Source organism: Mycteria americana, chromosome 4 (genome assembly GCF_035582795.1).
Source record: "Mycteria americana isolate JAX WOST 10 ecotype Jacksonville Zoo and Gardens chromosome 4, USCA_MyAme_1.0, whole genome shotgun sequence".
In the NCBI taxonomy this organism is placed as follows: domain Eukaryota; kingdom Metazoa; phylum Chordata; class Aves; order Ciconiiformes; family Ciconiidae; genus Mycteria; species Mycteria americana.
In genome coordinates, this window is record NC_134368.1 from 8573586 (window position 1) to 8586766 (window position 13181).

General features: G+C 37.3%; 1 protein-coding gene across 3 annotated transcripts in view; it reads right to left on the minus strand.

Annotated features, from left to right (window-relative positions):
* The window catches only part of CTBP1 (C-terminal binding protein 1), a 251981-nt gene that overhangs the window by 189221 nt on the left and 49579 nt on the right, over positions 1-13181 (minus strand). The window contains exon 2 of one of the 3 annotated variants that reach the window (XM_075499566.1): positions 5586-5746. In XM_075499566.1, the coding sequence (XP_075355681.1) occupies positions 5586-5643 (58 nt within the window). In that variant the 5' untranslated portion in view covers positions 5644-5746. Of the gene's footprint in view, positions 1-5585; positions 5747-13181 lie in introns of those variants that run through there. The other 2 variants (XM_075499572.1, XM_075499569.1) reach the window with 2 other exon arrangements.

A 13181-nucleotide genomic window follows, 5' to 3' on the forward strand; every position in this document is an offset into this window, starting at 1 on the left:
TATTATTTCCTTTCTTTCTCTGATCTACGAACATCTTCAAATTGGGATGTCAGTTAAGCAAACTGATAGCTCATTTTCCAAAAGAACTTGACAACTGCAATTCCCACTTACATAAGAAACAGCTAAGTGCTCACGGCCTATAAACATTTATTCCTCCTCCCTTTTATTTACAGATCAACTTACACAGTACGTACCAAACTTTAGTAAAAATCCTTTTTTAAATTCAGGGGAAACCCAAGCACTGCCGAAGTAGGCCATCTCCCTCATTAATATGCAGAAAACTTAACTGCCTAATTTCACAACTGCAACGGGTCAAATCACAGTTTACACAAGCCAGATAGGCTCCCATCAGTGGTCATGAAATAACACTTGGTATTAGTCAATCTGGTACTTTCCACTTGCTAAGAAGCCAAGCTCTCTATTACATGCACAAGGGAAAAAAAAAAAAAAAAAAAAAAAAACACCAAACCAAAAAAACAAAAAAACACAACCCAGGAAAGAGAATGCGTTTTTTAAACTAAGTCACTCTGTATTTCAAGATTTTTTTATAAATTTGCGAAGAAAAAAATCAAATTCGATTCATACCTGCTTTTTTCTCTGCATTCCTCCTGGAACCATCCATATACCACATAAGATGAATCTTCAATACATAGTTGATTAAATCTCATGCTATATAGCACCACAAGCAGAAAAAAGCAGCTTTAAAAACACAGATGTTTTCTTATTGGTAAAGAAAGCCTAGACCACATCCTTGAAAAGAAACTATTCCTTTAGCGTGCACTTTTACTGTCCTTCAAAGAGCGTAACACTTGGTTATTTGCCAGTAATCAGACCTTTCCAAAGAAAGGCTGCCCTTCATAAGAGCAAAAGATGAGAGATTTTATCTGAAATCTCAGAAACTCATCCTCTTAATATGCACTTTCTTTTCCAATTCATGATCCCAACCAGCTCATCCTCTTTTCTTAAGTAAGAAAGCAGCACTGTTATAAAAAGCTAAAGTACATTTCAAGTTTTCTTCTGGGCACTTTCAAAAAGGAAGAGGCAACCCATGTATAAAGAATTACCTTAAGACATATACCAGTGCTGCATAAAAAGGAAAAAGTTTTGTAATGATTGTCGAGAAGCGCTGAGGTGTGCAAAGCTGCTTTTTTCTTCCTCAAAACCAGAACTAGAAAAACATACAACATCTGTCTAGGGGCATATAGGGTCTTCACAGACTTCTTGTACTTGCATACACTACAGTCTTTGCTATAAGTATCACATGAGATGCTCTGGAAAGAAATTTCTGGTTTCAAGCAATCATCAAACTGGAAAAGTCACTCTCAATTTTGCAGTTACATTTCCAGTATCGTGATGTAGTTGTTTAATCCCTAATACCTGTGTAAACAAGCGAGAAGAAATGCAAGAGGAGACACCCGTCTCCTCCTCCTGGTTCCACTGATGTCCCTAAGCTCTCCCCTTTAAAGAGTTTCCTAAAGTTTGGAAACCCAGCAAAAGCAGTGGCTGACTGAGCACTATGTATTATACAGTGTAATGTATTTAGAGAAAATTCACTATGTTCATCAAGCCCGTTCACAGACAATTCAGATGACGTAGAATTTTCTTTGCACTTCAGCCACCTTCTGTTGCCTTCCTACTTCATCTATTAGCTCCCAGCAAATTCAACAGAGGTCAGACATCCCCAAGGTAACTTCCAAGCAATGGTCAGTAAAACATACACGCATTTAATTAAAGAGTTCTAGAATATAAGCAAATACACAGCATTGTTTACAGTTTTGTTACAATATAAAGTACAATAATACCTTAATTAGAGATAACAACTTTTCAAAATGCCAAAAACATTTAGAATTTTTCAAATTACCCACAAAATGAACACATTTTATTTTTGCACTGTGACATTTCCAACTGTTCTGCCAAATGTATACTACTATAATTATGCTTTGCAATCACGAGCGTCACCGGAGAGGGGGACAAAGAACAATATAATCAGTAACTAATTAATCTCTCACATGCCTTGATACTATTTATCTTCAAGGGAAGAATCCTAAATGTTATTTTATAAATTGTGAAGTGAGTTTAATATTAGCATCTCAGAGTGCCTAGAATCATGTCTTTATGCCTAAGTATAATTCACAGCTACTGATGTAAGTTAGAACCCAGAATTTAGTATTTGGCTTTTTCAAGGGACAGTCTTCAATTTCCATCATCTAAGTAAACTCTAGTTTTTAGAACTATATAAACTGGGATGACAAAGCACATTTTATACCACTCTTTTTGAGACGATATACGTAAGAAGATGGCAGACCATTGAAATGTGCAAGAAAATATAACTGCAAACAGCTTCAGGACTAAAAGCAAATATTCAATTTCATATTTAAGAAATCACTGAAGGGAATCATAGGTACCTCAGAGTCAAAATTACTTACTCAGCTACAATAAAAGAGAACTAATTGCTCCCAAAGTAATAGAATCAGGTTTTTTTCTGCATTGAGTATCAACTGAAATTTAGTAGTACTACTACCATACTATCATTAACTCACAAGGTAATAGTAAATCCAGTGATGCCTGTTCAATTTGTTGCTTAATTTGCATGATAAGTTACTATAAGCAAGTGTGCAAATTATCTAAAGCCACAGGAAAGCAGTTCAATTCAAATAACATTTTGCATGCACAGTTATCTAACTTACAAGAGCATTTGTGGCAATCCATTAACTCCACAGAAAAAGCTGTGTGCAGCCCTGTGCACGTGTGCTTAACATGAGCATTGCATTTGGAGAATCAGGCCCACACCACCCATTTTTCAGAAACTGAATTTCAACTCATTATCAGCCCCTCCTCAAACAGGGATACAAACAGCAATTAAATGCTCTATGTCACCACCAGAATGACACTGGCATCTCTTTATGGATATAATAATGTATTCATGTCTGCCCATCACAAGTTTATGCTAAGCAATTTATGAAAAAATATACAGTTAGTAATAGTAATAGTAAATCATTGTAACCTGTTTTTAAGTGGAACTTGCAACAAAAAGAAAAGGCATCTTAAAAATAATTCTCTTCTGAGATAAAAGGTTAAGAGAAGAAAGCTCTACACAAACTGATGAACAAAACAGCTGACAGAAGATAAACCACCTTTAATAGCTATACAGCTCATTAAATTTCCTGAGCTTTGTAAAACGTTATGCATATTTCTAAAATATAAAATATTTAGGTTGTGTTATGGGAGGCATATTATCAGAGAACAACTCTGCATATTTAATTTTTAAACCTGAACAGGACCATATGTAGGGAAAAGCCTTTTTAAAACAAACCAACCCCTTAGTTTTTATCCCACTTTACACAGTTGCAGGGATAGTGATTTAAAAACATCAGCCAGAGACATGTTTACAAACCTCAAAGAACATTTGGAAATTTGAACACACAGACAGTCAAGAGCAGAATACAGCTTGGACATTTTAAAGAGCCAAATTGGATTCCCGTGACCATAAAACTTCAAGCATTTTTCCATATCCATTGTTTCACCCCCTCTCCTCTTGATCATCTTCTGCCTGGTCTTCCCACTCTATTTTTCCAACACGGCTATTTGTCTAGCATATGGTAAATGGGACTAGGAAGTAGAGGTGGCTAAAAAACCTTTTTTCCTACATTATTTCTCAACTGGATCAATTCCCTACACTGCATGGCCACACGGATTTTACCAGTAGGATGCAGCGGATTGTGCAGGACTGGGAAAAACAAGCCAGACAAAAGGCGCTGATTGAACAGCATCACTAGATGTGAAACACGCAGCCTGGGGGAAGCCACTGCTATTTTAAACAGACACAGTGGCTACTGGTCTGTCACCTCTGTCCCTGACAACATTCCTTGCCTCATCATCACAGACTCTATTTTCCTCTTACATTGTCCCATTGATCAATATAATAAGCCTAAAAGGAGGCTGAAATTCCACGAAGTGGGGTGACCTGATGTAACTGCCGGCTGCCATCAAGAGAGACAGGTTTCTCCATCCTCCTCACAGTTTGCCAATTCAGCTCACTAACACAGGCAAAAAAAGAGAGTTAGCATTCTGTATTTTTTATTGAGGGGTCAGATACAAAGATCCTAGGATGAGGACTTGAGACTGGGAACAGAGGAGAGGACCATGCACTGCACCAGCACACTCCTAGGTCATTTCCAGCTGATCCGACTTCAGAGCTACCCAGAATGAGGGGCAGCCTTCCCAAATTCCCCATCCTCAGCAGCCAGTTCCCCATTTCTCTGAGCAGGGATTAGTCTCCGGTGAGCAGATTCAACTGACCGCTTGGCCAACCAGTCTAGGTGGGACACGAGAACAGTTTGGACCTGGCAATTGGGGCAGGCTTGGCTGGTTTTAATAGAGACTAACAGGAAGATTAATCATCTAAACTAAATGTGGAACTGCACCCTTTGATACTTTGATGAAATGTCTCTTTCTCTGGTTACGTCAGGGTAAACAGTCCCAGCACCCCTCGTTGATCCTTTCCAACTGCCCCCTTTAATGCAACTACTTTGTCAGCTGAACAGTGACCTGGACTGAGGAATTTACCTAAATGGAAAATATATCAACAAAAAAGTTTATTTTTAGTATGAGTCATCTTCTCAATCTAGCTCATTATATGGTTACACTTATATTGGCACAAAGGAAGGGGAAAAAACAAGGACAGAAATCAGCTGCCAGGGACTGCTTACACCAACACAGCTGCTAGAAAAAAGTCTCAAGACCAATGCGTGGAGGAGCAAATGTTTCAACTGCAGTTCACTGCTTCAGCATTAGACATAATGCAGAGACCATGTGCCCAGAAGTCTGTACACTTTCTCCCATTGTATCAAAATGGGTTAGTAAAGAAATTAACTATTCCCTTGCTTTTTAAAGAGAAGCTAGCATTTTAATAAAAAAATTCATTTAGCTCCAATCATTCCTATATATTCTTTAAAATAGTACACCTTATCCCTCGACCTGCTTTCACACCAACTCTAAAAGCAAATGAGTAAAGAATACTAGGAATATACAACTCAGTCATTTGTGACTTAAGGTGAAACGATTGACCCAAATGATTACACTCCTTTCACTGGAATTCAGGGTATTTTTATTAATACTCATTAAAGTTTGGGGGTCTTCCAGGATTTTTGTTTTGGTTTATTTTCATTTTATTTTCTACTTCCTTCCTAGGATAAGATACAGGCTGTTAAATCAATCTATATGAAGCATGCCTGTAGAGAAAGACCCTAGAGAGCACTGTGTGGTCATCTTATCCTTTTGCGACTGTTATTTTATATAAAACCGCAATCTTTCACAATGTTTGGGTAGAATATTGTAGAATACTGAGTCAAAAGCAAACTTAACTGTAGAATAGTACAGAGTTCACGCACTAGTTGCTTTTAGCTGTCTAGTTCTGTTTTCACCCAAAACCAGCATTTGTGCACAGTTAATATAATCCCAACAGGAACTGCAACTCAATTAAAAATACACTGAATAACCAAAAGAAAAGAGTTCCAGTCTCCAGAAATATCAGTAATCCATGAAATTAATTGACGCAGTTAACATCAGAAATTGAAATGTCTAACCTTCAAATATGCGATCCAGACGTTGCCGCTTCACTTTGTGTTTGTCCATTAGAGACATAAGAGGGGAAGCTCAAAGAACGTCTCCACACAGTTTGGTGACAGTCTTCTCAAGCCAGCCACAAGTCAGAAATGCTTACTGTCCTTTAGAAACTTAATTTCACCTGTGAACAGAAAGATAAACTTCTTCAACTTTAAAATACAGATTTTTTTTTTTTTCCACCTCTTTCCAGAAAGATGATCTAAATGTAATTTAAACAACTAAGAAAAAACACAAAGTTCTTAAATCACGTTAGGTAATCTGGTATTTCACAACAAACTGTCTTCTAAACACGTAAAGATGCAAGCGCACAGCACAGCTCAAACCAACCAGGGTAAGACATGCTCCAAGACAGGTGCTGTTTTCTGCCTTTTGACTCTCAGATACGTTCCCCCCCTTCACTGAACACACTGCCAGCTAAGGAAGATATCTTGGGCAGGCACAGGTACACGCTTCCCATAAAATGACAGAAATGTGGCCACCTGGAATGAAGCAGTAAAGCCATACATACACTTTTGCATCCTAACACTTGCAGCCATCGAGAAAATACTCTTTTCATTCTTAACATTTAAGCTTTTGATGATAAAGTAAACCAGAGTTTGATACTTGGAAGTTGAAGGAAACAATTCAAGGGGCATAGACCCGAGGAAATGCATCACGGTGACAAGACAGAATGCCAACATCTATATCAACCAAATGGCATTTAAAACAGGTTTATGCATGACTAGGCAAGCTCTTTGGCAGCAAATACAGCTAAGCACTTTTCAGATACCGTGTAGCTGGGCAAGACAACATAAGGGTATTGCAAGAGGCAGTCTGCATTTTAAGCCAAACCACTGAGAAGCAGGGAGGGGCGATGGGGAGAGAGAGAGACAAAAAATCCCTCAACAAGAATCTAATCAAATAGGTAGATTATAAAATGCACACGAGCAAGTGGATGGGGTAAAGCTAAGTATACAGATCCTCTAAAAAGCATAATCAGAGCACCACTTCTATCCTCTTTTAAATATCTCAATAGACTTTGAGAACCAAACTCAGAGAACACTGTATTACAAGCACAGTGCACATTAAAACGAGCCAAATAATCCACTTCCCTGTTTCTTTTTATTCCTGCCCAACAGCTTTCAACATCAGTGGATAGCATTAAATGGCCTTACAAGTGACTGAACCTAGAAATCTGCTTGTTTCTTTCTAGAGGCAAAACTTTTCTCAAACCAAAACATAGGCACATTTCATCAACTTATTATGAAGATTCAAGCACCTCAAGTGAAATGATAAAGAAAAATATTTTGAATATCAAGAACTGCACATTCGCATTAAAACAGGTATCTTCACCAGCACTACCCTGCTTGGTGCATTTGGACTTTTAACAAAGTTCCTTTCTTTGTGTTAATTGTCATTTAAAAATTGAGTTAATGTGCACTATTCATCATGCTTTTAACACTTTATACAGCCTCATCATCCTCTTCACTTTCCCTCCACACCTCTTTTTCTTTATCCTCAACTTCAAGATTCTTCTGCTGTTTTGCATAATGTCTGGTTCCAGCTGAATATAACATCCCATCATGAACGGGAGGAAGAAAAATTGATGAAAAATGCAGAAGCCCAGTTTTTTCTCTTTAAAAAACAGAAAGAATGTTGCCATTTTAGAAATTTTCTATTACATTTTCCAACATTGATTATTCTTACAAAATACACCATTCTTCAATATTGAGTGTGGCTCTGTTATAAGACTGCAGAAGCGTTACATAAAATCTAGCATGCATTTTAAAACCTTAAAAGCTAGCTATATAGCCACCTGCCTTTCCCTAAGCCAACACTTCAAACTGGTGTAGAGGATCAGTCCTAAACGAGTCTTAAATTTATTTGCTTATCACTTCTGTTTTATAATCTACTTCCTTCAATAGTCACATAGAAAGATCTAGAGGATAAGAAACAGAAACCAGAATACAATGAACATTTTAAATGCTAGTCTTGGTTTAAATTTTTATAGCTTATTTAATTTCCCGTCTTGTAGAAACATATATGCCTGCTGGCCTCCCTGTGCTGTTTTGTTTGTTCATTCAGCAAAAGATTTTTCCACTGTAGTCATTCTACGTACAAAGCTGGATGACAGCTGTAAAAAACAGACCATCTGTAACTACTGACCTACCACTGAAAGTGTCACCAGATGTTTTCTATCTGTCTACAGTAGCTTCAAAGCATACCATATAAATCAAGTAGTTTTTTCTCTTAAACATTGTTTTAAAATTATTTTTATTCATAGTAAGCTACTACATTCATAGTAACATGTCATAAGTTTAAAAAAAAATTTTTGAGCAAAAAATTAAATTAACACATTAACACAGTTCTAAATTTAACCCTCATACAGTTTTATTATACTTCATGTTCTAACACAAAGAGAAGATGATGATATGGGAAGCATTTCCCAGCAAAACAAAAGCCTTATAATTATGGGAGCATTAGTTACTGCAATTACTAAACCACAACATGAATAATTGTATTTGAGAAATTCACTAAAAATACAAGCATGCTGCCTAATGAATTAAAAATCAGAACACAAAATATCAGATAGTATTTAAGAGCAAACTTCCATAGTTCAATATTTTAAGATAAAGTGAGAATCCAAGTGATTTAAGAATATACATTGCTTATCGTGCCAAGTATTAGCTACAAAGCCATCTGAGATACCACTAACGTACAGAACTCTTTTGAGCAGTACAAATTTTAGATTAAAACATACACTGTCAAAAAGAATATTAGAGCTTTTTCTTTCAGTTAAGCAGATGATTCCAGTGTTTGAAAATATTCTTAAAGACAATGTGCCTCTGGGTATTGCAACCTGGAGCATTAACTCATTCTTGAGAAAGGAAGAACTTTACTCTTTCTGAGACTTCAAGATAAAAGGAAAAGGGAATCTCCAACATTTTAATAGGAGAGTGAACAAATCCTACAAGCTAAAACAGGAATGCTAAGTAAATAAGTCAACTTTGCTTTCAGTTGTCAAAGCAGATAACACTGGTAATGGAGTAAAGGATAAACATAAGCTGCGAGTGACAAGATTTGAAGCAAGGCCCATTCAAAACCTACCATCTTATCTCCAGAGAAAGAGGGTGAAAAGGAAGCAAACTAAGAAATTAAAATTTTTTAAAAAGGCAAACTAGTAGGCTAATTATACACATACTTGTACATTGAGACAAACACCAAATTACTAGGAAAGACTGCCATCAAACCCAAAAGGTTGCACCATGCAGTGCAGGACCATTTCCCTTTGCATCAGTCTAATGGAGAAATCTGTGTGGACCAGATAATGTTTCTACTAAATTTGAACAGGTGGGGAAAGTCTACCAGAAAAATTGTGAAGTGTACCATGCATAACCTCTCATTAGTTAGCCCCCACACGCAAAGATTCAGAGTATAAACTCTTCGGAGCACAGACTTTTACCTATACAGCTCGGAATGGCAAAAGGCTGATTTCTACCTTTGCCTCACTGTCAGCTTCCGATGCATGAAAGGATTTGTACCCTGTCCCAAATCAGATGGTGAAGCATAAGAAATCCAAAAGAGAAATGAAATTCACAGAACAGACTGATAGATCATTAACACATCGAGAATAAGGTCAGGAAGTATCATGTTACCCTTAGGAATCTCAATCTTCATTTAATTTAACCATTCTAATATATGCTCTTTGGTCTGAAACTACATTGAGTTACTGAAATATTTTTTTCTTTCTACTATCGACTTTCACAAGGTATAAAATAAGGCCATTGTAAGAAAAATGTTAAGTAAGTTTATATTGCATATTCCATTGCCATCAGTTTTTGATGACTGAAATTAAATGTTTGTTTTCTTCCCACCCAAATCGATACGATCTCTATTTTCCATGACACCTCACAAGCCTCAAAATGTCCATTCTGCAGAGCCCTGAAAGCAATAAATAAAGATAATGAAAATGTTGTTCCTCTTGTTATATATATTTTAATTATCCCAAATAATTATACATTTGGCAGTAACTGCTTGTTTCAGATAGTAAACGGATCATCTAGTCCAATCCTCCTGCCACGGACATGGACATCTTTCACTAGATCAGGTTGCTCAAAGCCCCATCCAACCTGACCTTGAACACTTCCAGTGATGGAGCTTCCACAACTTCTCTGTGTGACTGTTGCCGTGTCTCACCACCATTATCATAAAAAACTTCTTCCTTACATCCAAGTCAACCACACCCAAGATTTCATGGCAAAACAGTCAGTCATCAGTGAGCCGGACGGTGTGCTCAGGGCAACTGTGGCTGCTCACCAAGCAGAAGGATGCCTTCTGCAATGACTATTGTTGCAACTGTATGACCACCAATGTGAATACCTTACCTCACATTTGTTCACCTGAACAGGTGAGAAACAACATAGTTTTGGGGTTTTTTGTTTCTCTTCCCCTCGTCCATTGATGTTTGAATGCTTTGAGTGCTTCATGGCTAGATGTCAGATATTCCTAGCATCTGAGATATTCTGTACCACAACCGGTTCCCCAGCTTGTGCAGCTAAAAGCAGAGCACCAGACTACAAATTTAAACCATATGCTCTGGAATTCTGAAATCCATTTTATGGACTTGACTCTTCCCAAAGCATGAAGTAGTAAGCTTTTCTGCAAACCTAACTCAATGCACAACCCACAAGTAAGAATGACTCACTCTACAACAATTATTGATGTTCCTTAGAAATTAAGTTTCAAGTTTCAGGTTTTGCCCTTTTGTGGGAAAAGGGCAGGCTATGACATATGCTGAAGACAACTTAGACTGCGAGAAAGCTATTACTGAGAAATGGAAATTTATCTAAATTTCAAAATACTTGTCTAGTACAAAACAACTTATCTTGTGTTTGGCAAAAGAGTATCAAGTTGATCAAGAGCAGAAAGTAAAATGACATGTAAAAATGCTAAGTCAGAGAAATTAGCTTAATGTTCAAATAAAAGCAAAGGTGCATTTACATAGTAAAGAAGTCAACTTTCTGAGGCTATGACAAGAGATGGGCTCTAACTGAGAAAGGGAAAAATAACATTGATGATGTGAGAGAAACATTCTACTTGAAAAAGCTCTACAATTTGTAGTTGAACATTTCTAATGTCAGTAGCAGCAGTACTGGTTCTGAATAAAACAAAAATTTTGGATCAGGGGAATGGTCGTTCATAATGGATGTTAGATGAAACTTATGTCTCGCTCGAGTTACACAGTGTACTACACCTAAACATAGAATATAACTTTAAGATTAATATCTGAACTCAATTTTTTTTCTTTCTAAAGTTCAAAAGTATTATTCAACAGTACTTATCACTAGGAGTTTGCACAATGCCCAGTTAAAAATATAGAGGAACCTCAAATAGGAGGATGAGAAAAAGAGGACAAAGACTTTTGTTTGCATGCTTCTTCAAAATGCAGCACTAGTAAGACTGCTACAACAACGCTGGAACATCCTGTTCTGAAGTTATGCAGGACAGTATTTGTTCTTACATTTTATTTCATGCTGCTATCCTTTTCTGGACATACTGTGACTTATACTAAAAAATTCTGCAGTATAAAACCATCACATAACTTTCACTCTACTCAAAACTAGTCTTGCAAAGATCTAAACTACATTTAAAAATGTGTGGCCCAAAGAGCAGAACAAAAAGATCATTTGCCAGAAGAAAAAGTACTAGGTCAGAGTTTCTATGCAAAAATTGAAGTTATTTCATCTTGTCTTACAAAAATTAATACTGAATTAAGAGGAAAATATATAATTATATTTGCCAGTCAGACAATTTATCTTGTCATTAAGTGTGGTTAAGCCACTTTGCCTTGCCATTAGATGTCAGTACAGTCTAAGAGAAACTACACAGAGAGCTTCAAGATCAATAAATTAATCACAAAAGTGAAGCGATTACTGAATTAGACACCAAAAAGAATGTTAGATACTATTCAGAAAAGGACTAAAACCCCAAACATGATAATGGCATTACCTAAATCTAAGATGCACCTATCTCAAAAAAGATGGAGAACTAGAAAAAGTGCCAGGACAGGCAGTAAGTACGGTCTAAGGCATGGAATAGCTTGCTGAAAAAGGAGAAAAAGAAATGCGCTGGTACTCCCCAGCCTGAAGAAGACACGACTGTGGGGAATACACCAAATGCATATAAAATATGCACCATGTCTCCATTCAATGTCTAGGGAGCACACAGTGAAATAGTAAGCCAGCATATTAAAAACAACAGGAAGCTTTGTCATGGAGTATGTAATTAAATTGTAAAATCTGGTGTCACAGGTATCACGGATGCCAAAACTTTAAGTGGTTCTTAAAAGGAATTAGACAAGTTTATGGAACACCCATCAGCGATCACTGATAATAATGGTCACAACGCAAACCCAGGTCAGAAATCCATAAGCAGGTAAATGCCAAAGGCAAGAAAAATGTCAGCGCATGCTTGCTTTGTCCTCATATGTAGCAATCACTGCACTATTTTACACTGACCAAATGTCCATTTAGCTCAGCATCCAACAGTTGCTATGAAGGAGATGCTTCATGAAGAGCAAGAGCAGTACAAACATGATACTTTCCTTAAGCATACACTAGTGGCCACTCTTGGAGACAGGACACAGGACAGATGGACCTGCAGTCCCTTCTGACATACAGGCACACCTTACATTGTCAGCAAATGCAGAGATATACTACAAAAATGGACTGATCCAGCCATGCAGAAAGTGAGGTCTGCAGCTCACAGGGATGCACAAAAAAAAATCTTAAGACAAAATAAAATGGAAACGAGTTAGTACTATTATGCCTAAAAGATACTGCTGCAATCATCAAACTGACAGTCTCTCCAATATAGATTGTAAGAGACACCTAGAAAATAATCATAATTAAAAAACTGCCAGTGCCGTTGACTCTGCTATAGTACATGGTAAGCTCTTCCAACAGCAAGTGTCCTTTATTACTGGCTGGTTTTGCTTAACTGTCAGTTTAGCTTAAACTTCCAGTCATCATATTTTCTTATAGCTTTGCCAGGCAGATGGAACTCCCTGATGTTCTTTGCACAGGTACCTCTTAGGCGTCACCAAGCCATCCCTTGATCTACTTGCAGAAGAGACCAAGCTCCTTGATACTGTCCTAGAAAGTCATGTTTCTGGTCCTAAGTTGTGTCAAACCTTTACATCCTTAAATTCAACAGCAAGTCACTAAAGTACCAGTCTGAGAGTGCTAGAACAAGACAAAGCCTTGCAGGAGCAGTTACATCACTGTCCAATGCAGAAGAACCTTTACTTCTCTCCTTCCCAGTCCTCAGATACATTCTGGGACCACACCTAAGATGAAAAGACTTTGCACTTGGTTCAGCAGTTTATTCATCACCAGTGCAAAGAAAGCTACTTCTTTTTAGGATGGGGTTCTCTGCCCTGTAAGTACAGCCAACAGTCCTCATTCTGCATTTATGACCTAAAACCTGAACACAATTTGATAGAGTACAGCTTATCAAAGCAAACTTGATTTCTCTGCAGCACTTCCACCTCCTTTTTTTTAATCGCATCAGCAGTT